Source organism: Rhyacophila brunnea, unplaced genomic scaffold (assembly GCF_057557595.1).
Source record: "Rhyacophila brunnea isolate RB1 unplaced genomic scaffold, BYU_Rbru_1.0 scaffold_248, whole genome shotgun sequence".
In the NCBI taxonomy this organism is placed as follows: Eukaryota; Metazoa; Arthropoda; class Insecta; order Trichoptera; family Rhyacophilidae; genus Rhyacophila; species Rhyacophila brunnea.
In genome coordinates, this window is record NW_028232913.1 from 17,718 (window position 1) to 44,641 (window position 26,924).

Sequence of the window (26,924 nt, forward strand, 5' to 3'; positions counted from 1 at the left end):
TCTCTTGTATGTGTTTATTAAACGTGAGTTTGTTGTCTATCGTAAGACCTAGATATTTAACCGACTTATCCCAAGGGATTATGTGGTTGTGCATCTTGAGATTTATCATTTTAAGGCGGTGCCTATTCGTATGCCTGGCAAAGTGAATGGCAGCGCTCTTAGCTGGATTAATCTGAATACGCCATTTATCGCACCAGTTGGATATTTGGTTTGCCGCTGTCTGGACTTGCATAGTTGCTTTGTTGAGATTGAGCGATTTGCTTAGGATAGCTGTGTCATCTGCGTATTGGGCAACGATGGTCGAGCTACCGTAACTGTCGGTGGGAATCGGTATGTCCTTTGTGTACAAGTTGTACAGGGTGGGACCTAACACGGATCCTTGTGGGACTCCGGCTGTGGGTATTTTTGTTGAGGATCTAATTCCGTTAAGTTTAACATTAAAGCTCCTATTCCGGAGAAAGGAGCTTATCATGTTGATCATGGCTGTGTCGAGTCCTGATTCTGAGAGCTTGACTATAAGGCCTTTGATCCAGACCTTATCAAAGGCTTTTGCTATGTCTAGAAAGAGACCTGTTGTAAAGGTTTTATAATTAAAAGCTTTAGTTATGTATTCGATTACCCTAAGTAGTTGATGGTTGGTCGAATGTCCTGCCCTAAATCCGTGTTGGATTTCTGGGATGAGGTCTGCTTCATCGATCATGATTTGAAGTCTGCGTTTTATGACTCGTTCAAAGATTTTACTTAAAGTCGGTAATAGGCTAATAGGTCTGTGATTTTCTGGACACGTCAGGTCCTTGCCGGGTTTTGGAATAAGGACTATGTCCGCTACTTTCCAGGCTGCTGGGAAGTATTGGAGCTCTAAGCTGGCGTTAACTATCTGCGTAAGTATTTCTATACCTCTGTCTGGGAGGTTTTTGACGGCTCTGTTTGTAAGACCGTCATTACCAGGGGCTTTTCGGTTATTAAGCCACTTAATGAGGCAACCGATTTCCGTGACCGTGGCCGGTGTTAGAGGATTTGGGGGAGGATCTGACCTCTTATTGTAAATATCCCTGGCTTTCCTGGTGATTTGTCTGACATGATTAACTATTTCAGAATTATTCCTGTCTATAGTGTTTGGAGAGAATTGTTTTGCTATGCTGACTGCAAATGCTTCAGCTTTGTCTATAGAAGAGTATACTGGGCCATTCGGTCCTTGAATATGTGTAATCTTCTGCCTGGTCTGTCTTAAAAGTTTTGTTAGGGACCAGTATGGTGGGCTGCCCTTGACTAAATTATTGACTTTTTGGCACCAGCTGGCGTCATCAAGTTCGGCTAATTCTTTCCTAATCTCTGGTATCAACCTGTTGTAAATCGTTTTGGATGCGCGGAGTTTTTGCTTCTGCCATTCCAAACGTGCTTTATTTTTCTCTCTGATTTTATCTTTAAGGCGCTGTGATATGTCTGGGCGGAGTGTATGATTTGATGGTCTAACTACAGTGGCTGCGTTTACGGCATCTAGTATTTCGCCCGTGAATGTCGCGACTGCGGAGTCTATGCTCTCCTCAGTGTTGAGAAGGGTTGGTTGCGTGAGCTTTTCCTCTAACGATGATTTAAAGTCTTCCCATGATGTTTGGGTTCTGATACGTCTGTTAATTGCTAGGACCACATTTGATGGGTCTCCTAAATGTAAAAGTACCGGCTTGTGGTCTGAGGATAGTTCGTTAACTACGCTGATTTCGTGAATGAAATCAGTTTCCGCGAGTAAAGCAAAATCTAAAATAGAAGGTCGATGTGTGTTATTAGCTGGGTAGTGCGTGGGCTCAGATGGAGCGGCTAAGGTTATGTTATTATCGTCAGTGAATTCGTAGATCATTTTACCTCTGAAGTCTGAAGAGCGGCCACCCCAAGCTAAGTGCTTAGCGTTGAAATCGCCCGCAATGACTACTGAGGTAACGTTAGTGTCCAGTAGGCTATCTAGATCTGTTCTGGTAATAGAATCGTCCTTTTTGAAAGGGGGAACGTAGACTGACGTGAATTTAACGCTGCCGGAGGAGCGGGTATTAACTATGATTGAGCATGATTCTAGTGCCCGGCTTTGTGTGGTTGGAGGTGCCTCACAATGGTCTATATGAGACTTAATAAAAATGGCGGTTCCGCCGCCCCTGTTGGTTGGTCTGTCCGTTCTGTACGTGGTGTAGTTTGGAAAACGGATGCGGGAAGTAGGTTTAAGGTGGGTCTCGCTAACTAGGAGTATGTCGATGTCGTGCTTGGATAGGAAATTGATGATTTCCCCCTTATCAATAATTAAGGTACCGCGAGCGTTCCAGATGGCCGTCTGTAGTGAGGCTGGATTGGTCTTAGTAGCCATTTTGCTGGACAAGTTTCGTGGCTTGGGCTACCATGGCGGTAGCTTGCTCCATAGTTTTTTGCAATTGGATAATTGCAGTTGCCAGACTTTTTAGGTCTGAGCTGGAGTTGGTGGAGGGCGAGTTGTTTGTAATCGGAAATTGGGTAGGGAAAGCGACTGACCTGTTATTAGTGTGCGTCGTCCTACCGCTGCGATGGTCCATTTGTTGGGGTCGTGTGTGGGTTTGGGCTTGGCGGGTCTCGTTCTGGGTAGGCTGGGTCGGCTGGGGTTGTCTCTGCCATGGGGGAGACGGCCAGGTTCGTCTGTGGTTGGGGTTGGTCTGTCCTGGGCGCGGGAATTTCGGGCAACCCCGATAGTTTGCTGGATGAGGGCCAGCGCAGTTTGCGCATGTGGCCGGGCCCATCTCCCGAGTGTGATCGCACTCGTGAGTCCAATGGCTTTCTGCACATTTCACGCACTTTGGCGGTGCGTGGCAGTGGCTGCCCGAGTGGGCGAAGCCCTGGCATCGGTGGCACTGTCCGGTGGCTGTTTTTCTCCTTAGAGACTCCACCTTGATTCGGTGGTAAAGTAGAGTCTCTAGTTCGAATATGCTCTTTCCCGCGTCGCTTTTTTCCAGGTCGACCAGTACAAGTGGTAACGGCTCCTGGTCGAATCTGCGGCGCATCCTCTGGACGGCAATTACCGGAAATTGAAGATCAATTAGTTCTTCTTTTACATCGTTGAGGTCCGTTTCTGTCGGTATACCTCTAATGACGGCTTTGTAGGTTTTCTCTTCCTCTGTCTTGTAAGAATTGAATGATATCCCTCTTTGGTCGAGGAACGCCACTGTTTTCCGGTATGTGATGATGTCATCGAAGTCGATACGAGTATTGTCCTTTTGTAACGTTGCAATACCTGGTGTTATGCCGGCCAGCTTCATGTCCTTAGCGATCGTTGTATAATCGCGTCTGGTGTGTAGTATTACTGGAGGGATTTTGGTTTTTTGGGCGTTTTTGGCGGGCGCTGCGGTATTTTGTTTTGGTGGAGTGTGATTTTTCGGGGCTGGCTTCTTTTTCTGAAGTTGCTGTGGTGACTTCTGAGTGGCGTTTGGGGTGGTCGGTTGCCTCTGTCGTTTGCGAACGGCTGAGGCGAAGGTGGTGTCGTCATTCAAGTCTTCATATTCCGAGTCATCTTGAGTGGCCGCTATCGTCTCTTGTGAGTTTGGCAGGGTCTCTAGTTTCTTCTGGGATGTTCCTCTCTTTGATTTCTTGATCTTGAAGTTGAAGTTCGGGGCGGCTGGATGGCTGGTCGATGGGGTGCGACATTGGGCTCTTGTCGAGGGGTCCATGCAGGAGATCAGTAGGCTGAAAATGGAACGGATAATTGTTTGAGGGTCTTGCCGTTTGTTTGTCGTTATCATGTATGCGATATTCTGGAGAGTCGTCGCCGGGTCCTGTTCCAGAAGTTGCCTGGGGGTTGGAGTTGCTGGGGTTTCCATCAGGTGATTTATGTCTGCGGTAGCTTCCTCTCGGATCTCATCAAATCTGGGCGATGACATGTTTATAGTTGAAGTAAGTAAAGTGATATGAATTAAAAATAGAGGAGAAAAAGATAAGTTATATTCAAAAGAAATCTTTTATGGCAACGATGATGTTAGTATAGGTAAGTGGCAATGATTTTAAGTATTAATTTATGGAAAATAAAAGAAAAAACGGAGATAATGTATGATTTTGTGGTATAGTGAAAAAGAGAATAAAAGAAAATAAAAGAAAAGAAGAGAGGATGCGGCTGTGGACCGTGAGTGAGTAAATATATCCAGATGTGTCCCTGTTTCCTCAGGCGCGGCGCTCAGGCGCACTCCCGGAAGCACTCGGTGATAACTGCACTGAACCGAACAGCACTGGCGTCAACAAGATCACAGTCGCCGAAATCACTATGTTGAGATGATGACTGCGATCGAGCACAACACCACACTGAACAGAGCAGCGCCTTTGCCACTTGAGATACCCGGATTCACGCACTGAGACACTGTCACTTTTGGTATAAGGCACTGGCACACACTTGATATTTCACTTTGGGGATGATAGAGGAGAGGAATTCAAAATCTGAAATCGTTTGACGTATTGCAGCTCTGCTATGATAGCCCGGATGAAAACACTAGTTTGGTCTGCTGTCGTTGTCTATCTTGAAAAAGACTATACAGCGGCAGGAAGATGTCGGCTAGGTATTTTCTGGCTGGCGAAAAATAGCAGTGGAGCAGTAGTATCAATCTCTTTTGCGATGGTCAGGATTATTAAATTTTTTCTTTTCAGAATAAATTCAACGGTAGAACTGAGATCGGTGGAGAGCGTGATGTTGTCTTGGCGAGTGTCAGAATCTGAATTATGTGCACGCGATCCCGCAGACGGGGTGACTATATAGAGAGATCCGCTCGCTGCGATTGGTCGATGCGGTCGCCTTCGGCTGAACAGTGGGGGTGATCATTTTTGTCGGCGTATCGTTTTGAGGTCGAAATATTGCCTGAAAGTTAATTTTTTTTGAAAATATCTCTTTTTATTCTATTCCGCAATTATTAATTATAGCCGTTATCTTTATTGCGCACTCGCTTTGCGCGAAATGCGCAGCGCTGGGCGTGGTTGCGCCGCGACGCGCCAGAGCGAGACGCACTCGCCCGCGCCTTGATTTCGCAAGGAAGCGAGCGAGACGTCGCATACGCGCGAGACGAGCGTCTATAAAAGAGACGTCGCAGGGAGCAAAATTTTATAATTCGTCTAGCGGCCGCAGTGAGCGCATCGCATCGTTTCGATTTTTGACATCATCCACTTTTTGACACTCATACAAGATGACCGGTCGCGGTAAAGGAGGAAAGGGATTGGGAAAAGGGGGCGCCAAGCGTCACAGGAAGGTTCTTCGCGATAACATCCAGGGCATCACGAAGCCTGCGATCCGTCGTCTGGCTCGTCGCGGCGGAGTCAAGCGCATATCTGGCTTGATTTACGAAGAGACCCGAGGAGTCCTGAAGGTGTTCCTCGAGAACGTCATCAGGGACGCCGTCACCTACACGGAGCACGCGAAGAGGAAGACCGTCACCGCCATGGACGTCGTGTACGCCCTGAAGAGACAGGGTCGCACCCTGTACGGTTTCGGCGGCTAAGCTGGCCAATATAATGCCTTTCATCGTATCGTCTCGTCTAGATACAATACAGACTGACTACGCATAATGATGGATGAGTGGGTTGGTTTTTATGCTACGCCCGCTTAACTATTATTATGTGAATATATCTATCTACTCACATACAAACGGCCCTTTTCAGGGCCACCATGTCTATTTCGTTCGATCCGTTTGCATTCGTATAGTATCGCAGTAATAATGCATGCAGCTGTTGTTCGGTTAGGTTAGGTTTGATTTGATTACGTTAGGTTAGGTTTGATTTGATTTGATTTGATTAGGTTAGGTTTGATTTGGTTAGGTTAGGTTTGTTCGGTTAGGCTAGGTTTGATTTGGTTAGGTTAGGTTTGTTCGGTTAGGTTGGGTTTGATTTGATTTGATTAGGTTAGGTTTATTCGGTTAGGTTAGGTTTGATTTGGTTAGGTTAGGTTAGGTTTGTTCGGTTAGGTTGGGTTTGATTTGATTTGATTAGGTTAGGTTTATTCGGTTAGGTTAGGTTTGATTTGGTTAGGTTAGGTTTGTTCGGTTATGTTGGGTTTGATTTGGTTAGGTTAGGTTTGTTCGGTTAGGTTGGGTTTGATTTGGTTAGGTTAGGTTAGGTTTGTTCGGTTAGGTTAGGTTTGATTTGGTTAGGTTAGGTTTGTTCGGTTAGGTTGGGTTTGATTTGATTAGGTTAGGTTTGATTTGATTAGGTTAGGTTAGGTTTGTTCGGTTAGGTTAGGTTTGATTTGGTTAGGTTAGGTTTGTTCGGTTAGGTTGGGTTTGATTTGATTAGGTTAGGTTTGTTCGGTTAGGCTAGGTTTGATTTGATTAGGTTAGGTTTGTTCGGTTAGGTTGGGTTTGATTTGATTAGGTTAGGTTTGTTCGGTTAGGCTAGGTTTGATTTGATTAGGTTAGGTTTGTTCGGTTAGGTTAGGTTTGATTTGATTAGGTTAGGTTTGTTCGGTTAGGTTAGGTTTGTTAACCGACTGACCCGACGTTGGCTTAATTGTGTTAAATGCCCCGATCAGTCTTTGAACGTTTTGTGTTTTCTGTCTACTTTTTTCATATATAAAATCGTTTTTTCAATTAATATTTGATAATAAAGAAATCCCGAATCCCGAGAAAAGATCGGAATTTCCCGAAATTTTTAAAATTCCATTATTCGTTCAAATATGAAATTAATTATGTTCAGACTTCAGATAATGTAGTTGTGACTAGAGTTGGGTTTCGGGAATTACCCGACGGGAATTTTAAAAATTTCGGGAAATTCCGATCTTTTCTCGGGATTCGGGATTTCTTTATTATCAAATATTAATTGAAAAAACGATTTTATATATGAAAAAAGTAGACAGAAAACACAAAACGTTCAAAGACTGATCGGGGCATTTAACACAATTAAGCCAACGTCGGGTCAGTCGGTTAACAAACCTAACCTAACCGAACAAACCTAACCTAATCAAATCAAACCTAACCTAACCGAACAAACCTAACCTAATCAAATCAAACCTAGCCTAACCGAACAAACCTAACCTAATCAAATCAAACCCAACCTAACCGAACAAACCTAACCTAACCAAATCAAACCTAACCTAACCGAACAAACCTAACCTAACCTAACCAAATCAAACCCAACCTAACCGAACAAACCTAACCTAACCAAATCAAACCTAACCTAACCGAACAAACCTAACCTAACCAAATCAAACCTAACCTAACCGAACAAACCTAACCTAATTAAATCAAACCTAACCTAACTCAAAATCAACCAACCAAACCACCAAAATTTTATTTTGAATTTCGTGTTGATTTAAAATTTTACCTAGGTAGGTGAGTGAGTGCAATTTGCGTATTGATACGTGCTCGATATCATTCGACACCTGAATTGTGTTGGTAGCCCTGAAAAGGGCTTTTGTTTCAATAAAATGCGAGCGAACGCGTATTATTCATCTCCATCTCTATCCTCATTCATCTCGTCTATTGTCGTCGTCGTCGTCATCCACCCGAGATACCCCCCCTTCCCGGGCTGCCGTCGTCGCATCATCGTCATCGTGATGATTAGATTAGATTCGATCACGGCGTCTTACTTCTTCGCAGCGGCTTTCTTCGCGGCGGGCTTCTTCGCAGCGGCCTTCTTGGGCTTTGGCGCCTTCGGCTTCTTCGTGGGCGGCTTGGCGGACTTTTTCGCCTTGGTCGGCGTCTTGGGCTTGGCGGCCTTCTTGGCGGCGGGGGCGGCCTTCTTGGGAGAGGCAGCTTTCTTGGCGGCTGCGGCCGATCTGGCCGCGGTTTCAAGAGGGGCCGACGACTTTCTCATGGCGGTCGCGGGCTTCTTCTTTGCGGCTGCCGCCGAAGACTTGCCTCCGCCGGCTGCGGCGCCCTTCTTCTCCTTGGATGAGGCGGGGCGCGATTTCTTCGCGGCGGGCTTCTTACCGGAGGTGGAGCCGCCCGCCGATTTGGCCTTGCCGGCTTCCAGTTTGAACGAACCGGAGGCCCCCTTGCCCTTGGTCTGCACTAGGGCGCCGGATTCGACGGCACCCTTCAGGTATTTCTTGATGAAGGGCGCCAGCTTGTCGGCGTCCACCTTGTAGTTGGCCGAGATGTATTTTTTTATCGCCTGCAGGGAGGATCCGGCGCGCTCTTTCAGCTCTTTGATGGCGCTGTTGACCATCTCAGAGGTCTTGGGATGCGTCGGCTTGACCTTGGGCTTCTTCGCGGCTTTGCCTGCTGCCGATTTCTTCGCAGGGGTAGAGGGCACCGGCGAAGCGGTGACGGGTGCTGCTGTATCTGCCATCTTTGCGTTATTCGATTGATTGAATAATAGAATGAAATATAATATTAAATTATATTGTATCGCGGCGTATATTCTGCTTGCTTGCTTGCTATCTATCTGTACGATGCGCTAGAGTGAAACGACTCGAACGGCTCGCGGATTGTATACGGCGAGAGCGAGACGGGTGCCGCAGTACCGATGTGCGAACGCCGCTCTCAGAGATGATGTCCGTCTAGATCGGCGATTTTAGTCACGAATTGCACCGGCATTTTTGCTTCGATCTCTCGATATTTTTCAATTTTTCGCGGCCGCCGCCCTAGCGAGGGGGCTCAGGGGCGGGCGGTCGCGCCGCCCACCGATCTGTCTGTCGTTTCAAAGCGGGCGAATGGTCGCGAGTCTGTCCTCGGGCTCGCGGGATGCGTTTCAAATTGGAATTGTGTCCGCGCGCGCACATAACGTGTCGGGAAAATGGCCGTAGATTCGTTAAGAATTATCAGATTCCAACGATCGAGCCTTCGTCCGGCGCGTCGATATACCTCCTCGCGGTTGCGATCGGCCGCGGGCCCCTGGCGCCCCCACGGGCGTCGCGATCCGCCCCCGAGTCGGCCGGAGTTAGCACAAGACGATCGCGGCATACAAACATTACTCGTATCGGGCGAAGACGACGGCGGCGGCCCCGCGGTGCTCGATGCAGTCCGCAGTGTTCACGAAGGAGCAGCAGGCGACGATGGTGCATGGTATTGTGCACGATGGTAAATAAAGAAGCACGACATGAGAATAGAATGTTCAATTCGAATAATTACTTACCTAACAATGGATTGCGATAGGTACGGCGCGATCGGTCGCTCGCTCGCTCACTGCGCCTCCCTCCCTCCCTCCCTCCCGCGATAGATAGATATCGTAAATAAATAGTTATAATCAATTAATTAATTAATTAAATAATTAATTAAATAATTAAATATGATAATATAATATTATGAGTGTGTTTAATATGACCGATGCAAAGCATACTGGCATGTAACAACGCACATATGAGAGTAGAAAACCATAGCAGCCGAAATCGACAACCATAACCATAAGTGCGAGACCGAAACACGAATTACTAATGTCATTGTTACTATTAAGTACCTATATGAAATCAAATATGAAGACATTGGACACTGGAAGGATTATTTTAAGATATCGATCGGGGGGGGGGGGATTCGGAATAAACTATTCCCGAAATTATGTGTCATGTACGTACGTACGTACGTACCAAAAAATCTATCGTACAATGCAAAATTATCCGATTCGCATTATTTATGTATCGCAGGTCCATCCGTTGAAGGATCGATGAAAATCCTCCACGCACAGACGATAATCGAGATAACAAACAGATGTGTAATATTATGTACCTAAATCTAATGTGATATTTTCTTTTTCAGATGCACGCACGCATGCATTCACCTAAGATGTATGGATAATATTATCAATAGTATAATGATGACTTATTGTTCTACTTACTGACTTACTTAGGTGGGTACTGTTGTACTTAATAATAATAAAATAATATTCACAGATAGATTGATTCTTATTATTTTCCTATCAAATCATCCTTCGTGGCGGGCTTAGTTAGTTATCTAGTCTAGTTTATAATATGGTGTTGGATAATGATATAATTATAAGCGCAGATACAAGATAATTATTGTAACAAATATTCGTATTATTATTATTACAATAGGTAGGCAGTCAGTCGATTTATTTATTTTTCCTGCTTGGCATAATATTAATAGCGATAATGAGACTAGCGAAACATGCGATTCGATCAATTCGATTTGAAAATATTGGCGGCCCTTAAAAGGGCCTTTGCTGGTTTTTTTTCTTCTTTCTTCATTTTCATGGACTTCACTTGGAGCTGGTGTATTTGGTGACTGCCTTTGTTCCTTCGCTGACGGCGTGCTTGGCGAGCTCTCCGGGCAGAAGGAGCCTGACGGCGGTCTGGATCTCCCTGCTGGTGATGGTGGAGCGCTTGTTGTAGTGGGCGAGGCGCGACGCTTCGGCGGCGATCCTCTCGAAGATGTCGTTGACGAAGCTGTTCATGATGCTCATCGCCTTACTGGAGATTCCGGTGTCGGGGTGCACCTGCTTGAGCACCTTGTAGATGTAGATTGCGTAACTCTCCTTCCTCCTCCTCTTTGTCTTCTTCTTGTCTCCCTTGGAGATGTTCTTCTGGGCTTTGCCGGATTTCTTGGCGGCCTTTCCGCTAGTCTTGGGCGGCATGATGATCGGCGATGGGTATTACGATACAATACGGATATATAGATAGATTAGGTAGGTGCGGTGTCAATCGGCGGCGGTGGCTCGAGTGAGAATCTGCCGAAATTTTTTTTTTTTACCGCTTGCCATCGCTGTGTAGAGCGAACGGCGCGCGGCTTTGCGGGTCGCGTGATGCGGCGCACGTCTCCCGCTACGGGCGCACCGCACGCCATCACAAAATAGAGCTTTGGATATCCCTGAGTGAGCAAACAAGAAGGCAATACCGCCGTTGGCCTTTGGCGGTTGATGATCGGCTGATGGGCAATAACTCGGACGGTGAAGACGGTGGTCCGGGCTGTGGCTCGAATGAGAATGCTAAACGAACATATCCATTACTAGTTAAAAACTTTTTCTCATTTTTAACTAAGATTAAAAATTAAAATTAAATTCATTATTAAAACAACACCCCTTGCCATATAGAGGATCTTAAAACCTCACCCGAGTCTCCTCAAGACCCGAACGGGTCTCTTCAAGACCCCGTAATAAACGGGTCTCCTCAAGACCCGGAGTAAAATCGCACACGTAAATTCAGAGAAACCTTCACCAGCGACCAAATAATAGAGACGAAGGGGATAATGCTTAACGTATGTGAGCCCCATAAATACTGAAGGATGATCCAAAGTCAAGTCAAGTCCCTGAGTGAGCTTTCTTCAAAGGACCGTCCGTCGATTCAGATCGACGCGCATCTTTCGCACAGTTAATTTTCAACACTACCACATCTCGCCATGTCTGGTCGCGGAAAAGGCGGTAAAGTCAAGGGAAAGGCAAAGTCTCGTTCGAATCGCGCCGGACTCCAGTTCCCCGTCGGTCGCATACACAGACTCCTGCGCAAGGGAAACTACGCCGAGAGGGTGGGCGCTGGTGCGCCGGTGTACCTGGCCGCCGTCATGGAATACCTCGCCGCCGAAGTACTCGAGTTGGCGGGAAACGCGGCCCGCGACAACAAGAAGACCAGGATCATCCCTCGTCATTTGCAGCTCGCCATCCGCAACGACGAGGAGCTGAACAAGCTGCTCTCCGGTGTCACCATCGCCCAGGGAGGAGTGCTGCCCAACATCCAGGCGGTGCTCTTGCCCAAGAAGACTGAGAAGAAGGCGTAAAAAAAAATAAATAAAAAAAAAAAAATCGTATCTTCTATGATTACATGCAATAATCCATCTATCGTCGTACAAAAGGCCCTTTTCAGGGCCGCCATTTTTATTCAAATCCGACTGGTAGCGAACGTGTCGAGCTCGTTATTGTTGCTTATAAAATTGATTGAAATAATTATTCATCGAAAGTAGGTAGTATTCAAATTGTTATTATTATAGGTATTAATTAGCAATGAATGCGCACAGAGAGAACTGTCCATATTACAATAAATGTTCTGGAAATTCAAAATTTGAAAATACATCTAAAATAAGTAAGTAGGTAGGTAGGTATATAATTTCGTAGTAATTAATGAGGAGATAGAGATGCGATGTGTCGATCTCTTGTTTGTTTAAACTACTCGTATGGTGTGGCGGTTTCAGTTTTAAATAGTTTTGTAGGATAATGATTGTGATATATGTATTTATATAGGTGAGGAGCATCTATTGATTATATCTATATAACGTGTTTAGCGACATTATTATAATTAATTAATTAATTAATTAATTGTGGTAGATGGACGGCGAGATAATATGACAAGGTATGGATGGTGGTGGACTGACGGATAGAAAACGCGTTTTGATAAGAGATTGGTGCGTTTTCTAAAATAATAGGTAATATAAGGAGGCTGTTTAATTAATATTATGTGGGTAGATATTATTTAATGAATCTCGCCTCACACACAACGCACTACGTACGCAGCGTTGCGTTATTATTAGATGGTGAGTATATTTTATCTAATCAACTGCTTAATTGATCAATTACATACAACAAACGCAATATTACTAACAAACCTATTTTTATCCAAAAATAGTGGAACACGCAGGATGATAATAATATATTATACTTGGATAAATAGGTATATATAAATATATTATTATAGGCACATAACGGCCGATCGCTCGCTCACGGTTGCGTAAACATTCGAATGTCAAAAAATTTGCGGCCCTGAAAAGGGCCTTTTGCGATAGGTATGATAAATATTATTTTTTTTTTTTTAATTCTTAAGCGCGTTCGCCGCGGATTCGTCTCGCCAGCTGGATATCTTTGGGCATGATGGTGACGCGTTTGGCGTGGATGGCGCAAAGGTTCGTGTCCTCGAATAGACCGACGAGGTACGCCTCGCTGGCCTCCTGCAGCGCCATGACGGCCGAGCTCTGGAAGCGCAGATCGGTCTTGAAATCTTGAGCGATCTCGCGCACCAGTCGCTGGAAGGGCAGCTTGCGGATGAGGAGCTCAGTGCTCTTCTGATAACGGCGGATCTCACGGAGAGCGACCGTACCGGGCCTGTAACGATGGGGCTTCTTCACGCCCCCTGTGGCCGGCGCGCTTTTCCTCGCGGCCTTCGTGGCGAGCTGTTTGCGGGGAGCTTTTCCACCGGTGGATTTTCGGGCAGTCTGCTTGGTACGAGCCATGTCTTCTTCTTCAAAGTAGTAGGTTCTGAAACGAGCGTTCAACGAGAAGTGTGCACGCGATCCCGCAGACGGGGTGACTATATAGAGAGATCCGCTCGCTGCGATTGGTCGATGCGGTCGCCTTCGGCTGAACAGTGGGGGTGATCATTTTTGTCGGCGTATCGTTTTGAGGTCGAAATATTGCCTGAAAGTTAATTTTTTTTGAAAATATCTCTTTTTATTCTATTCCGCAATTATTAATTATAGCCGTTATCTTTATTGCGCACTCGCTTTGCGCGAAATGCGCAGCGCTGGGCGTGGTTGCGCCGCGACGCGCCAGAGCGAGACGCACTCGCCCGCGCCTTGATTTCGCAAGGAAGCGAGCGAGACGTCGCATACGCGCGAGACGAGCGTCTATAAAAGAGACGTCGCAGGGAGCAAAATTTTATAATTCGTCTAGCGGCCGCAGTGAGCGCATCGCATCGTTTCGATTTTTGACATCATCCACTTTTTGACACTCATACAAGATGACCGGTCGCGGTAAAGGAGGAAAGGGATTGGGAAAAGGGGGCGCCAAGCGTCACAGGAAGGTTCTTCGCGATAACATCCAGGGCATCACGAAGCCTGCGATCCGTCGTCTGGCTCGTCGCGGCGGAGTCAAGCGCATATCTGGCTTGATTTACGAAGAGACCCGAGGAGTCCTGAAGGTGTTCCTCGAGAACGTCATCAGGGACGCCGTCACCTACACGGAGCACGCGAAGAGGAAGACCGTCACCGCCATGGACGTCGTGTACGCCCTGAAGAGACAGGGTCGCACCCTGTACGGTTTCGGCGGCTAAGCTGGCCAATATAATGCCTTTCATCGTATCGTCTCGTCTAGATACAATACAGACTGACTACGCATAATGATGGATGAGTGGGTTGGTTTTTATGCTACGCCCGCTTAACTATTATTATGTGAATATATCTATCTACTCACATACAAACGGCCCTTTTCAGGGCCACCATGTCTATTTCGTTCGATCCGTTTGCATTCGTATAGTATCGCAGTAATAATGCATGCAGCTGTTGTTCGGTTAGGTTAGGTTTGATTTGATTACGTTAGGTTAGGTTTGATTTGATTTGATTTGATTAGGTTAGGTTTGATTTGGTTAGGTTAGGTTTGTTCGGTTAGGCTAGGTTTGATTTGGTTAGGTTAGGTTTGTTCGGTTAGGTTGGGTTTGATTTGATTTGATTAGGTTAGGTTTATTCGGTTAGGTTAGGTTTGATTTGGTTAGGTTAGGTTAGGTTTGTTCGGTTAGGTTGGGTTTGATTTGATTTGATTAGGTTAGGTTTATTCGGTTAGGTTAGGTTTGATTTGGTTAGGTTAGGTTTGTTCGGTTATGTTGGGTTTGATTTGGTTAGGTTAGGTTTGTTCGGTTAGGTTGGGTTTGATTTGGTTAGGTTAGGTTAGGTTTGTTCGGTTAGGTTAGGTTTGATTTGGTTAGGTTAGGTTTGTTCGGTTAGGTTGGGTTTGATTTGATTAGGTTAGGTTTGATTTGATTAGGTTAGGTTAGGTTTGTTCGGTTAGGTTAGGTTTGATTTGGTTAGGTTAGGTTTGTTCGGTTAGGTTGGGTTTGATTTGATTAGGTTAGGTTTGTTCGGTTAGGCTAGGTTTGATTTGATTAGGTTAGGTTTGTTCGGTTAGGTTGGGTTTGATTTGATTAGGTTAGGTTTGTTCGGTTAGGCTAGGTTTGATTTGATTAGGTTAGGTTTGTTCGGTTAGGTTAGGTTTGATTTGATTAGGTTAGGTTTGTTCGGTTAGGTTAGGTTTGTTAACCGACTGACCCGACGTTGGCTTAATTGTGTTAAATGCCCCGATCAGTCTTTGAACGTTTTGTGTTTTCTGTCTACTTTTTTCATATATAAAATCGTTTTTTCAATTAATATTTGATAATAAAGAAATCCCGAATCCCGAGAAAAGATCGGAATTTCCCGAAATTTTTAAAATTCCATTATTCGTTCAAATATGAAATTAATTATGTTCAGACTTCAGATAATGTAGTTGTGACTAGAGTTGGGTTTCGGGAATTACCCGACGGGAATTTTAAAAATTTCGGGAAATTCCGATCTTTTCTCGGGATTCGGGATTTCTTTATTATCAAATATTAATTGAAAAAACGATTTTATATATGAAAAAAGTAGACAGAAAACACAAAACGTTCAAAGACTGATCGGGGCATTTAACACAATTAAGCCAACGTCGGGTCAGTCGGTTAACAAACCTAACCTAACCGAACAAACCTAACCTAATCAAATCAAACCTAACCTAACCGAACAAACCTAACCTAATCAAATCAAACCTAGCCTAACCGAACAAACCTAACCTAATCAAATCAAACCCAACCTAACCGAACAAACCTAACCTAACCAAATCAAACCTAACCTAACCGAACAAACCTAACCTAACCTAACCAAATCAAACCCAACCTAACCGAACAAACCTAACCTAACCAAATCAAACCTAACCTAACCGAACAAACCTAACCTAACCAAATCAAACCTAACCTAACCGAACAAACCTAACCTAATTAAATCAAACCTAACCTAACTCAAAATCAACCAACCAAACCACCAAAATTTTATTTTGAATTTCGTGTTGATTTAAAATTTTACCTAGGTAGGTGAGTGAGTGCAATTTGCGTATTGATACGTGCTCGATATCATTCGACACCTGAATTGTGTTGGTAGCCCTGAAAAGGGCTTTTGTTTCAATAAAATGCGAGCGAACGCGTATTATTCATCTCCATCTCTATCCTCATTCATCTCGTCTATTGTCGTCGTCGTCGTCATCCACCCGAGATACCCCCCCTTCCCGGGCTGCCGTCGTCGCATCATCGTCATCGTGATGATTAGATTAGATTCGATCACGGCGTCTTACTTCTTCGCAGCGGCTTTCTTCGCGGCGGGCTTCTTCGCAGCGGCCTTCTTGGGCTTTGGCGCCTTCGGCTTCTTCGTGGGCGGCTTGGCGGACTTTTTCGCCTTGGTCGGCGTCTTGGGCTTGGCGGCCTTCTTGGCGGCGGGGGCGGCCTTCTTGGGAGAGGCAGCTTTCTTGGCGGCTGCGGCCGATCTGGCCGCGGTTTCAAGAGGGGCCGACGACTTTCTCATGGCGGTCGCGGGCTTCTTCTTTGCGGCTGCCGCCGAAGACTTGCCTCCGCCGGCTGCGGCGCCCTTCTTCTCCTTGGATGAGGCGGGGCGCGATTTCTTCGCGGCGGGCTTCTTACCGGAGGTGGAGCCGCCCGCCGATTTGGCCTTGCCGGCTTCCAGTTTGAACGAACCGGAGGCCCCCTTGCCCTTGGTCTGCACTAGGGCGCCGGATTCGACGGCACCCTTCAGGTATTTCTTGATGAAGGGCGCCAGCTTGTCGGCGTCCACCTTGTAGTTGGCCGAGATGTATTTTTTTATCGCCTGCAGGGAGGATCCGGCGCGCTCTTTCAGCTCTTTGATGGCGCTGTTGACCATCTCAGAGGTCTTGGGATGCGTCGGCTTGACCTTGGGCTTCTTCGCGGCTTTGCCTGCTGCCGATTTCTTCGCAGGGGTAGAGGGCACCGGCGAAGCGGTGACGGGTGCTGCTGTATCTGCCATCTTTGCGTTATTCGATTGATTGAATAATAGAATGAAATATAATATTAAATTATATTGTATCGCGGCGTATATTCTGCTTGCTTGCTTGCTATCTATCTGTACGATGCGCTAGAGTGAAACGACTCGAACGGCTCGCGGATTGTATACGGCGAGAGCGAGACGGGTGCCGCAGTACCGATGTGCGAACGCCGCTCTCAGAGATGATGTCCGTCTAGATCGGCGATTTTAGTCACGAATTGCACCGGCATTTTTGCTTCGATCTCTCGATATTTTTCAATTTTTCGCGGCCGCCGCCCTAGCGAGGGGGCTCAGGGGCGGGCGGTCGCGCCGCCCACCGATCTGTCTGTCGTTTCAAAGCGGGCGAATGGTCGCGAGTCTGTCCTCGGGCTCGCGGGATGCGTTTCAAATTGGAATTGTGTCCGCGCGCGCACATAACGTGTCGGGAAAATGGCCGTAGATTCGTTAAGAATTATCAGATTCCAACGATCGAGCCTTCGTCCGGCGCGTCGATATACCTCCTCGCGGTTGCGATCGGCCGCGGGCCCCTGGCGCCCCCACGGGCGTCGCGATCCGCCCCCGAGTCGGCCGGAGTTAGCACAAGACGATCGCGGCATACAAACATTACTCGTATCGGGCGAAGACGACGGCGGCGGCCCCGCGGTGCTCGATGCAGTCCGCAGTGTTCACGAAGGAGCAGCAGGCGACGATGGTGCATGGTATTGTGCACGATGGTAAATAAAGAAGCACGACATGAGAATAGAATGTTCAATTCGAATAATTACTTACCTAACAATGGATTGCGATAGGTACGGCGCGATCGGTCGCTCGCTCGCTCACTGCGCCTCCCTCCCTCCCTCCCTCCCGCGATAGATAGATATCGTAAATAAATAGTTATAATCAATTAATTAATTAATTAAATAATTAATTAAATAATTAAATATGATAATATAATATTATGAGTGTGTTTAATATGACCGATGCAAAGCATACTGGCATGTAACAACGCACATATGAGAGTAGAAAACCATAGCAGCCGAAATCGACAACCATAACCATAAGTGCGAGACCGAAACACGAATTACTAATGTCATTGTTACTATTAAGTACCTATATGAAATCAAATATGAAGACATTGGACACTGGAAGGATTATTTTAAGATATCGATCGGGGGGGGGGGGATTCGGAATAAACTATTCCCGAAATTATGTGTCATGTACGTACGTACGTACGTACCAAAAAATCTATCGTACAATGCAAAATTATCCGATTCGCATTATTTATGTATCGCAGGTCCATCCGTTGAAGGATCGATGAAAATCCTCCACGCACAGACGATAATCGAGATAACAAACAGATGTGTAATATTATGTACCTAAATCTAATGTGATATTTTCTTTTTCAGATGCACGCACGCATGCATTCACCTAAGATGTATGGATAATATTATCAATAGTATAATGATGACTTATTGTTCTACTTACTGACTTACTTAGGTGGGTACTGTTGTACTTAATAATAATAAAATAATATTCACAGATAGATTGATTCTTATTATTTTCCTATCAAATCATCCTTCGTGGCGGGCTTAGTTAGTTATCTAGTCTAGTTTATAATATGGTGTTGGATAATGATATAATTATAAGCGCAGATACAAGATAATTATTGTAACAAATATTCGTATTATTATTATTACAATAGGTAGGCAGTCAGTCGATTTATTTATTTTTCCTGCTTGGCATAATATTAATAGCGATAATGAGACTAGCGAAACATGCGATTCGATCAATTCGATTTGAAAATATTGGCGGCCCTTAAAAGGGCCTTTGCTGGTTTTTTTTCTTCTTTCTTCATTTTCATGGACTTCACTTGGAGCTGGTGTATTTGGTGACTGCCTTTGTTCCTTCGCTGACGGCGTGCTTGGCGAGCTCTCCGGGCAGAAGGAGCCTGACGGCGGTCTGGATCTCCCTGCTGGTGATGGTGGAGCGCTTGTTGTAGTGGGCGAGGCGCGACGCTTCGGCGGCGATCCTCTCGAAGATGTCGTTGACGAAGCTGTTCATGATGCTCATCGCCTTACTGGAGATTCCGGTGTCGGGGTGCACCTGCTTGAGCACCTTGTAGATGTAGATTGCGTAACTCTCCTTCCTCCTCCTCTTTGTCTTCTTCTTGTCTCCCTTGGAGATGTTCTTCTGGGCTTTGCCGGATTTCTTGGCGGCCTTTCCGCTAGTCTTGGGCGGCATGATGATCGGCGATGGGTATTACGATACAATACGGATATATAGATAGATTAGGTAGGTGCGGTGTCAATCGGCGGCGGTGGCTCGAGTGAGAATCTGCCGAAATTTTTTTTTTTTACCGCTTGCCATCGCTGTGTAGAGCGAACGGCGCGCGGCTTTGCGGGTCGCGTGATGCGGCGCACGTCTCCCGCTACGGGCGCACCGCACGCCATCACAAAATAGAGCTTTGGATATCCCTGAGTGAGCTTTCTTCAAAGGACCGTCCGTCGATTCAGATCGACGCGCATCTTTCGCACAGTTAATTTTCAACACTACCACATCTCGCCATGTCTGGTCGCGGAAAAGGCGGTAAAGTCAAGGGAAAGGCAAAGTCTCGTTCGAATCGCGCCGGACTCCAGTTCCCCGTCGGTCGCATACACAGACTCCTGCGCAAGGGAAACTACGCCGAGAGGGTGGGCGCTGGTGCGCCGGTGTACCTGGCCGCCGTCATGGAATACCTCGCCGCCGAAGTACTCGAGTTGGCGGGAAACGCGGCCCGCGACAACAAGAAGACCAGGATCATCCCTCGTCATTTGCAGCTCGCCATCCGCAACGACGAGGAGCTGAACAAGCTGCTCTCCGGTGTCACCATCGCCCAGGGAGGAGTGCTGCCCAACATCCAGGCGGTGCTCTTGCCCAAGAAGACTGAGAAGAAGGCGTAAAAAAAAATAAATAAAAAAAAAAAAATCGTATCTTCTATGATTACATGCAATAATCCATCTATCGTCGTACAAAAGGCCCTTTTCAGGGCCGCCATTTTTATTCAAATCCGACTGGTAGCGAACGTGTCGAGCTCGTTATTGTTGCTTATAAAATTGATTGAAATAATTATTCATCGAAAGTAGGTAGTATTCAAATTGTTATTATTATAGGTATTAATTAGCAATGAATGCGCACAGAGAGAACTGTCCATATTACAATAAATGTTCTGGAAATTCAAAATTTGAAAATACATCTAAAATAAGTAAGTAGGTAGGTAGGTATATAATTTCGTAGTAATTAATGAGGAGATAGAGATGCGATGTGTCGATCTCTTGTTTGTTTAAACTACTCGTATGGTGTGGCGGTTTCAGTTTTAAATAGTTTTGTAGGATAATGATTGTGATATATGTATTTATATAGGTGAGGAGCATCTATTGATTATATCTATATAACGTGTTTAGCGACATTATTATAATTAATTAATTAATTAATTAATTGTGGTAGATGGACGGCGAGATAATATGACAAGGTATGGATGGTGGTGGACTGACGGATAGAAAACGCGTTTTGATAAGAGATTGGTGCGTTTTCTAAAATAATAGGTAATATAAGGAGGCTGTTTAATTAATATTATGTGGGTAGATATTATTTAATGAATCTCGCCTCACACACAACGCACTACGTACGCAGCGTTGCGTTATTATTAGATGGTGAGTATATTTTATCTAATCAACTGCTTAATTGATCAATTACATACAACAAACGCAATATTACTAACAAACCTATTTTTATCCAAAAATAGTGGAACACGCAGGATGATAATAATATATTATACTTGGATAAATAGGTATATATAAATATATTATTATAGGCACATAACGGCCGATCGCTCGCTCACGGTTGCGTAAACATTCGAATGTCAAAAAATTTGCGGCCCTGAAAAGGGCCTTTTGCGATAGGTATGATAAATATTATTTTTTTTTTTTTAATTCTTAAGCGCGTTCGCCGCGGATTCGTCTCGCCAGCTGGATATCTTTGGGCATGATGGTGACGCGTTTGGCGTGGATGGCGCAAAGGTTCGTGTCCTCGAATAGACCGACGAGGTACGCCTCGCTGGCCTCCTGCAGCGCCATGACGGCCGAGCTCTGGAAGCGCAGATCGGTCTTGAAATCTTGAGCGATCTCGCGCACCAGTCGCTGGAAGGGCAGCTTGCGGATGAGGAGCTCAGTGCTCTTCTGATAACGGCGGATCTCACGGAGAGCGACCGTACCGGGCCTGTAACGATGGGGCTTCTTCACGCCCCCTGTGGCCGGCGCGCTTTTCCTCGCGGCCTTCGTGGCGAGCTGTTTGCGGGGAGCTTTTCCACCGGTGGATTTTCGGGCAGTCTGCTTGGTACGAGCCATGTCTTCTTCTTCAAAGTAGTAGGTTCTGAAACGAGCGTTCAACGAGAAGTGTGCACGCGATCCCGCAGACGGGGTGACTATATAGAGAGATCCGCTCGCTGCGATTGGTCGATGCGGTCGCCTTCGGCTGAACAGTGGGGGTGATCATTTTTGTCGGCGTATCGTTTTGAGGTCGAAATATTGCCTGAAAGTTAATTTTTTTTGAAAATATCTCTTTTTATTCTATTCCGCAATTATTAATTATAGCCGTTATCTTTATTGCGCACTCGCTTTGCGCGAAATGCGCAGCGCTGGGCGTGGTTGCGCCGCGACGCGCCAGAGCGAGACGCACTCGCCCGCGCCTTGATTTCGCAAGGAAGCGAGCGAGACGTCGCATACGCGCGAGACGAGCGTCTATAAAAGAGACGTCGCAGGGAGCAAAATTTTATAATTCGTCTAGCGGCCGCAGTGAGCGCATCGCATCGTTTCGATTTTTGACATCATCCACTTTTTGACACTCATACAAGATGACCGGTCGCGGTAAAGGAGGAAAGGGATTGGGAAAAGGGGGCGCCAAGCGTCACAGGAAGGTTCTTCGCGATAACATCCAGGGCATCACGAAGCCTGCGATCCGTCGTCTGGCTCGTCGCGGCGGAGTCAAGCGCATATCTGGCTTGATTTACGAAGAGACCCGAGGAGTCCTGAAGGTGTTCCTCGAGAACGTCATCAGGGACGCCGTCACCTACACGGAGCACGCGAAGAGGAAGACCGTCACCGCCATGGACGTCGTGTACGCCCTGAAGAGACAGGGTCGCACCCTGTACGGTTTCGGCGGCTAAGCTGGCCAATATAATGCCTTTCATCGTATCGTCTCGTCTAGATACAATACAGACTGACTACGCATAATGATGGATGAGTGGGTTGGTTTTTATGCTACGCCCGCTTAACTATTATTATGTGAATATATCTATCTACTCACATACAAACGGCCCTTTTCAGGGCCACCATGTCTATTTCGTTCGATCCGTTTGCATTCGTATAGTATCGCAGTAATAATGCATGCAGCTGTTGTTCGGTTAGGTTAGGTTTGATTTGATTACGTTAGGTTAGGTTTGATTTGATTTGATTTGATTAGGTTAGGTTTGATTTGGTTAGGTTAGGTTTGTTCGGTTAGGCTAGGTTTGATTTGGTTAGGTTAGGTTTGTTCGGTTAGGTTGGGTTTGATTTGATTTGATTAGGTTAGGTTTATTCGGTTAGGTTAGGTTTGATTTGGTTAGGTTAGGTTAGGTTTGTTCGGTTAGGTTGGGTTTGATTTGATTTGATTAGGTTAGGTTTATTCGGTTAGGTTAGGTTTGATTTGGTTAGGTTAGGTTTGTTCGGTTATGTTGGGTTTGATTTGGTTAGGTTAGGTTTGTTCGGTTAGGTTGGGTTTGATTTGGTTAGGTTAGGTTAGGTTTGTTCGGTTAGGTTAGGTTTGATTTGGTTAGGTTAGGTTTGTTCGGTTAGGTTGGGTTTGATTTGATTAGGTTAGGTTTGATTTGATTAGGTTAGGTTAGGTTTGTTCGGTTAGGTTAGGTTTGATTTGGTTAGGTTAGGTTTGTTCGGTTAGGTTGGGTTTGATTTGATTAGGTTAGGTTTGTTCGGTTAGGCTAGGTTTGATTTGATTAGGTTAGGTTTGTTCGGTTAGGTTGGGTTTGATTTGATTAGGTTAGGTTTGTTCGGTTAGGCTAGGTTTGATTTGATTAGGTTAGGTTTGTTCGGTTAGGTTAGGTTTGATTTGATTAGGTTAGGTTTGTTCGGTTAGGTTAGGTTTGTTAACCGACTGACCCGACGTTGGCTTAATTGTGTTAAATGCCCCGATCAGTCTTTGAACGTTTTGTGTTTTCTGTCTACTTTTTTCATATATAAAATCGTTTTTTCAATTAATATTTGATAATAAAGAAATCCCGAATCCCGAGAAAAGATCGGAATTTCCCGAAATTTTTAAAATTCCATTATTCGTTCAAATATGAAATTAATTATGTTCAGACTTCAGATAATGTAGTTGTGACTAGAGTTGGGTTTCGGGAATTACCCGACGGGAATTTTAAAAATTTCGGGAAATTCCGATCTTTTCTCGGGATTCGGGATTTCTTTATTATCAAATATTAATTGAAAAAACGATTTTATATATGAAAAAAGTAGACAGAAAACACAAAACGTTCAAAGACTGATCGGGGCATTTAACACAATTAAGCCAACGTCGGGTCAGTCGGTTAACAAACCTAACCTAACCGAACAAACCTAACCTAATCAAATCAAACCTAACCTAACCGAACAAACCTAACCTAATCAAATCAAACCTAGCCTAACCGAACAAACCTAACCTAATCAAATCAAACCCAACCTAACCGAACAAACCTAACCTAACCAAATCAAACCTAACCTAACCGAACAAACCTAACCTAACCTAACCAAATCAAACCCAACCTAACCGAACAAACCTAACCTAACCAAATCAAACCTAACCTAACCGAACAAACCTAACCTAACCAAATCAAACCTAACCTAACCGAACAAACCTAACCTAATTAAATCAAACCTAACCTAACTCAAAATCAACCAACCAAACCACCAAAATTTTATTTTGAATTTCGTGTTGATTTAAAATTTTACCTAGGTAGGTGAGTGAGTGCAATTTGCGTATTGATACGTGCTCGATATCATTCGACACCTGAATTGTGTTGGTAGCCCTGAAAAGGGCTTTTGTTTCAATAAAATGCGAGCGAACGCGTATTATTCATCTCCATCTCTATCCTCATTCATCTCGTCTATTGTCGTCGTCGTCGTCATCCACCCGAGATACCCCCCCTTCCCGGGCTGCCGTCGTCGCATCATCGTCATCGTGATGATTAGATTAGATTCGATCACGGCGTCTTACTTCTTCGCAGCGGCTTTCTTCGCGGCGGGCTTCTTCGCAGCGGCCTTCTTGGGCTTTGGCGCCTTCGGCTTCTTCGTGGGCGGCTTGGCGGACTTTTTCGCCTTGGTCGGCGTCTTGGGCTTGGCGGCCTTCTTGGCGGCGGGGGCGGCCTTCTTGGGAGAGGCAGCTTTCTTGGCGGCTGCGGCCGATCTGGCCGCGGTTTCAAGAGGGGCCGACGACTTTCTCATGGCGGTCGCGGGCTTCTTCTTTGCGGCTGCCGCCGAAGACTTGCCTCCGCCGGCTGCGGCGCCCTTCTTCTCCTTGGATGAGGCGGGGCGCGATTTCTTCGCGGCGGGCTTCTTACCGGAGGTGGAGCCGCCCGCCGATTTGGCCTTGCCGGCTTCCAGTTTGAACGAACCGGAGGCCCCCTTGCCCTTGGTCTGCACTAGGGCGCCGGATTCGACGGCACCCTTCAGGTATTTCTTGATGAAGGGCGCCAGCTTGTCGGCGTCCACCTTGTAGTTGGCCGAGATGTATTTTTTTATCGCCTGCAGGGAGGATCCGGCGCGCTCTTTCAGCTCTTTGATGGCGCTGTTGACCATCTCAGAGGTCTTGGGATGCGTCGGCTTGACCTTGGGCTTCTTCGCGGCTTTGCCTGCTGCCGATTTCTTCGCAGGGGTAGAGGGCACCGGCGAAGCGGTGACGGGTGCTGCTGTATCTGCCATCTTTGCGTTATTCGATTGATTGAATAATAGAATGAAATATAATATTAAATTATATTGTATCGCGGCGTATATTCTGCTTGCTTGCTTGCTATCTATCTGTACGATGCGCTAGAGTGAAACGACTCGAACGGCTCGCGGATTGTATACGGCGAGAGCGAGACGGGTGCCGCAGTACCGATGTGCGAACGCCGCTCTCAGAGATGATGTCCGTCTAGATCGGCGATTTTAGTCACGAATTGCACCGGCATTTTTGCTTCGATCTCTCGATATTTTTCAATTTTTCGCGGCCGCCGCCCTAGCGAGGGGGCTCAGGGGCGGGCGGTCGCGCCGCCCACCGATCTGTCTGTCGTTTCAAAGCGGGCGAATGGTCGCGAGTCTGTCCTCGGGCTCGCGGGATGCGTTTCAAATTGGAATTGTGTCCGCGCGCGCACATAACGTGTCGGGAAAATGGCCGTAGATTCGTTAAGAATTATCAGATTCCAACGATCGAGCCTTCGTCCGGCGCGTCGATATACCTCCTCGCGGTTGCGATCGGCCGCGGGCCCCTGGCGCCCCCACGGGCGTCGCGATCCGCCCCCGAGTCGGCCGGAGTTAGCACAAGACGATCGCGGCATACAAACATTACTCGTATCGGGCGAAGACGACGGCGGCGGCCCCGCGGTGCTCGATGCAGTCCGCAGTGTTCACGAAGGAGCAGCAGGCGACGATGGTGCATGGTATTGTGCACGATGGTAAATAAAGAAGCACGACATGAGAATAGAATGTTCAATTCGAATAATTACTTACCTAACAATGGATTGCGATAGGTACGGCGCGATCGGTCGCTCGCTCGCTCACTGCGCCTCCCTCCCTCCCTCCCTCCCGCGATAGATAGATATCGTAAATAAATAGTTATAATCAATTAATTAATTAATTAAATAATTAATTAAATAATTAAATATGATAATATAATATTATGAGTGTGTTTAATATGACCGATGCAAAGCATACTGGCATGTAACAACGCACATATGAGAGTAGAAAACCATAGCAGCCGAAATCGACAACCATAACCATAAGTGCGAGACCGAAACACGAATTACTAATGTCATTGTTACTATTAAGTACCTATATGAAATCAAATATGAAGACATTGGACACTGGAAGGATTATTTTAAGATATCGATCGGGGGGGGGGGGATTCGGAATAAACTATTCCCGAAATTATGTGTCATGTACGTACGTACGTACGTACCAAAAAATCTATCGTACAATGCAAAATTATCCGATTCGCATTATTTATGTATCGCAGGTCCATCCGTTGAAGGATCGATGAAAATCCTCCACGCACAGACGATAATCGAGATAACAAACAGATGTGTAATATTATGTACCTAAATCTAATGTGATATTTTCTTTTTCAGATGCACGCACGCATGCATTCACCTAAGATGTATGGATAATATTATCAATAGTATAATGATGACTTATTGTTCTACTTACTGACTTACTTAGGTGGGTACTGTTGTACTTAATAATAATAAAATAATATTCACAGATAGATTGATTCTTATTATTTTCCTATCAAATCATCCTTCGTGGCGGGCTTAGTTAGTTATCTAGTCTAGTTTATAATATGGTGTTGGATAATGATATAATTATAAGCGCAGATACAAGATAATTATTGTAACAAATATTCGTATTATTATTATTACAATAGGTAGGCAGTCAGTCGATTTATTTATTTTTCCTGCTTGGCATAATATTAATAGCGATAATGAGACTAGCGAAACATGCGATTCGATCAATTCGATTTGAAAATATTGGCGGCCCTTAAAAGGGCCTTTGCTGGTTTTTTTTCTTCTTTCTTCATTTTCATGGACTTCACTTGGAGCTGGTGTATTTGGTGACTGCCTTTGTTCCTTCGCTGACGGCGTGCTTGGCGAGCTCTCCGGGCAGAAGGAGCCTGACGGCGGTCTGGATCTCCCTGCTGGTGATGGTGGAGCGCTTGTTGTAGTGGGCGAGGCGCGACGCTTCGGCGGCGATCCTCTCGAAGATGTCGTTGACGAAGCTGTTCATGATGCTCATCGCCTTACTGGAGATTCCGGTGTCGGGGTGCACCTGCTTGAGCACCTTGTAGATGTAGATTGCGTAACTCTCCTTCCTCCTCCTCTTTGTCTTCTTCTTGTCTCCCTTGGAGATGTTCTTCTGGGCTTTGCCGGATTTCTTGGCGGCCTTTCCGCTAGTCTTGGGCGGCATGATGATCGGCGATGGG

General features: G+C 45.9%; 13 protein-coding genes across 13 annotated transcripts; 5 read left to right on the forward strand and 8 right to left on the reverse strand.

Moving 5' to 3' along the window:
* Positions 1 to 5,063: 5,063 nt before the first annotated feature.
* Positions 5,064 to 5,608, forward strand: LOC147068811 (histone H4). The gene has a single exon (XM_085951772.1). The coding sequence runs from the start codon at positions 5,172 to 5,174 to the stop codon at positions 5,481 to 5,483; it is 312 nt and encodes a 103-aa protein (XP_085807898.1). The 5' UTR covers positions 5,064 to 5,171; the 3' UTR covers positions 5,484 to 5,608.
* A 1,824-nt stretch (positions 5,609 to 7,432) lies between these two features.
* On the reverse strand, positions 7,433 to 8,716 carry LOC147068812 (uncharacterized). The gene has a single exon (XM_085951762.1). It carries the CDS (start codon positions 8,266 to 8,268, stop codon positions 7,561 to 7,563), a length of 708 nt encoding a protein of 235 aa, XP_085807888.1. The 5' UTR covers positions 8,269 to 8,716; the 3' UTR covers positions 7,433 to 7,560.
* A 1,415-nt stretch (positions 8,717 to 10,131) lies between these two features.
* Positions 10,132 to 10,506, reverse strand: LOC147068813 (histone H2B-like). The gene has a single exon (XM_085951735.1). The coding sequence runs from the start codon at positions 10,504 to 10,506 to the stop codon at positions 10,132 to 10,134; it is 375 nt and encodes a 124-aa protein (XP_085807861.1).
* Positions 10,507 to 11,189: 683 nt separating this feature from the next.
* On the forward strand, positions 11,190 to 11,658 carry LOC147068814 (histone H2A). The gene has a single exon (XM_085951763.1). It carries the CDS (start codon positions 11,268 to 11,270, stop codon positions 11,640 to 11,642), a length of 375 nt encoding a protein of 124 aa, XP_085807889.1. The 5' UTR covers positions 11,190 to 11,267; the 3' UTR covers positions 11,643 to 11,658.
* Positions 11,659 to 12,674: 1,016 nt separating this feature from the next.
* Positions 12,675 to 13,085, reverse strand: LOC147068815 (histone H3). The gene has a single exon (XM_085951736.1). It carries the CDS (start codon positions 13,083 to 13,085, stop codon positions 12,675 to 12,677), a length of 411 nt encoding a protein of 136 aa, XP_085807862.1.
* A 506-nt stretch (positions 13,086 to 13,591) lies between these two features.
* On the forward strand, positions 13,592 to 13,903 carry LOC147068816 (histone H4). Its single transcript, XM_085951737.1, has one exon. The coding sequence runs from the start codon at positions 13,592 to 13,594 to the stop codon at positions 13,901 to 13,903; it is 312 nt and encodes a 103-aa protein (XP_085807863.1).
* Positions 13,904 to 15,852: 1,949 nt separating this feature from the next.
* Positions 15,853 to 17,136, reverse strand: LOC147068817 (uncharacterized). Its single transcript, XM_085951728.1, has one exon. It carries the CDS (start codon positions 16,686 to 16,688, stop codon positions 15,981 to 15,983), a length of 708 nt encoding a protein of 235 aa, XP_085807854.1. The 5' UTR covers positions 16,689 to 17,136; the 3' UTR covers positions 15,853 to 15,980.
* A 1,415-nt stretch (positions 17,137 to 18,551) lies between these two features.
* On the reverse strand, positions 18,552 to 18,926 carry LOC147068818 (histone H2B-like). Its single transcript, XM_085951738.1, has one exon. The coding sequence runs from the start codon at positions 18,924 to 18,926 to the stop codon at positions 18,552 to 18,554; it is 375 nt and encodes a 124-aa protein (XP_085807864.1).
* Positions 18,927 to 19,249: 323 nt separating this feature from the next.
* LOC147068819 (histone H2A) lies at positions 19,250 to 19,640 on the forward strand. The gene has a single exon (XM_085951729.1). It carries the CDS (start codon positions 19,250 to 19,252, stop codon positions 19,622 to 19,624), a length of 375 nt encoding a protein of 124 aa, XP_085807855.1. The 3' UTR covers positions 19,625 to 19,640.
* A 1,016-nt stretch (positions 19,641 to 20,656) lies between these two features.
* LOC147068820 (histone H3) lies at positions 20,657 to 21,067 on the reverse strand. The gene has a single exon (XM_085951739.1). The coding sequence runs from the start codon at positions 21,065 to 21,067 to the stop codon at positions 20,657 to 20,659; it is 411 nt and encodes a 136-aa protein (XP_085807865.1).
* Positions 21,068 to 21,573: 506 nt separating this feature from the next.
* LOC147068821 (histone H4) lies at positions 21,574 to 21,885 on the forward strand. The gene has a single exon (XM_085951740.1). The coding sequence runs from the start codon at positions 21,574 to 21,576 to the stop codon at positions 21,883 to 21,885; it is 312 nt and encodes a 103-aa protein (XP_085807866.1).
* Positions 21,886 to 23,834: 1,949 nt separating this feature from the next.
* Positions 23,835 to 25,118, reverse strand: LOC147068822 (uncharacterized). The gene has a single exon (XM_085951731.1). It carries the CDS (start codon positions 24,668 to 24,670, stop codon positions 23,963 to 23,965), a length of 708 nt encoding a protein of 235 aa, XP_085807857.1. The 5' UTR covers positions 24,671 to 25,118; the 3' UTR covers positions 23,835 to 23,962.
* A 1,415-nt stretch (positions 25,119 to 26,533) lies between these two features.
* LOC147068823 (histone H2B-like) lies at positions 26,534 to 26,908 on the reverse strand. The gene has a single exon (XM_085951742.1). The coding sequence runs from the start codon at positions 26,906 to 26,908 to the stop codon at positions 26,534 to 26,536; it is 375 nt and encodes a 124-aa protein (XP_085807868.1).
* Between the last annotated feature and the right edge of the window lie 16 nt (positions 26,909 to 26,924).

Coding starts and splice junctions, on each gene's coding strand:
- LOC147068811 (XM_085951772.1), top strand. CDS start 5,172: ATGACCGGTCGCGGTAAAGGAGGAAAGGGATTGGGAAAAGGGGGCGCC.
- LOC147068814 (XM_085951763.1), top strand. CDS start 11,268: ATGTCTGGTCGCGGAAAAGGCGGTAAAGTCAAGGGAAAGGCAAAGTCT.
- LOC147068821 (XM_085951740.1), top strand. CDS start 21,574: ATGACCGGTCGCGGTAAAGGAGGAAAGGGATTGGGAAAAGGGGGCGCC.
- LOC147068817 (XM_085951728.1), bottom strand. CDS start 16,688: ATGGCAGATACAGCAGCACCCGTCACCGCTTCGCCGGTGCCCTCTACC.
- LOC147068819 (XM_085951729.1), top strand. CDS start 19,250: ATGTCTGGTCGCGGAAAAGGCGGTAAAGTCAAGGGAAAGGCAAAGTCT.
- LOC147068812 (XM_085951762.1), bottom strand. CDS start 8,268: ATGGCAGATACAGCAGCACCCGTCACCGCTTCGCCGGTGCCCTCTACC.
- LOC147068816 (XM_085951737.1), top strand. CDS start 13,592: ATGACCGGTCGCGGTAAAGGAGGAAAGGGATTGGGAAAAGGGGGCGCC.
- LOC147068820 (XM_085951739.1), bottom strand. CDS start 21,067: ATGGCTCGTACCAAGCAGACTGCCCGAAAATCCACCGGTGGAAAAGCT.
- LOC147068815 (XM_085951736.1), bottom strand. CDS start 13,085: ATGGCTCGTACCAAGCAGACTGCCCGAAAATCCACCGGTGGAAAAGCT.
- LOC147068823 (XM_085951742.1), bottom strand. CDS start 26,908: ATGCCGCCCAAGACTAGCGGAAAGGCCGCCAAGAAATCCGGCAAAGCC.
- LOC147068822 (XM_085951731.1), bottom strand. CDS start 24,670: ATGGCAGATACAGCAGCACCCGTCACCGCTTCGCCGGTGCCCTCTACC.
- LOC147068813 (XM_085951735.1), bottom strand. CDS start 10,506: ATGCCGCCCAAGACTAGCGGAAAGGCCGCCAAGAAATCCGGCAAAGCC.
- LOC147068818 (XM_085951738.1), bottom strand. CDS start 18,926: ATGCCGCCCAAGACTAGCGGAAAGGCCGCCAAGAAATCCGGCAAAGCC.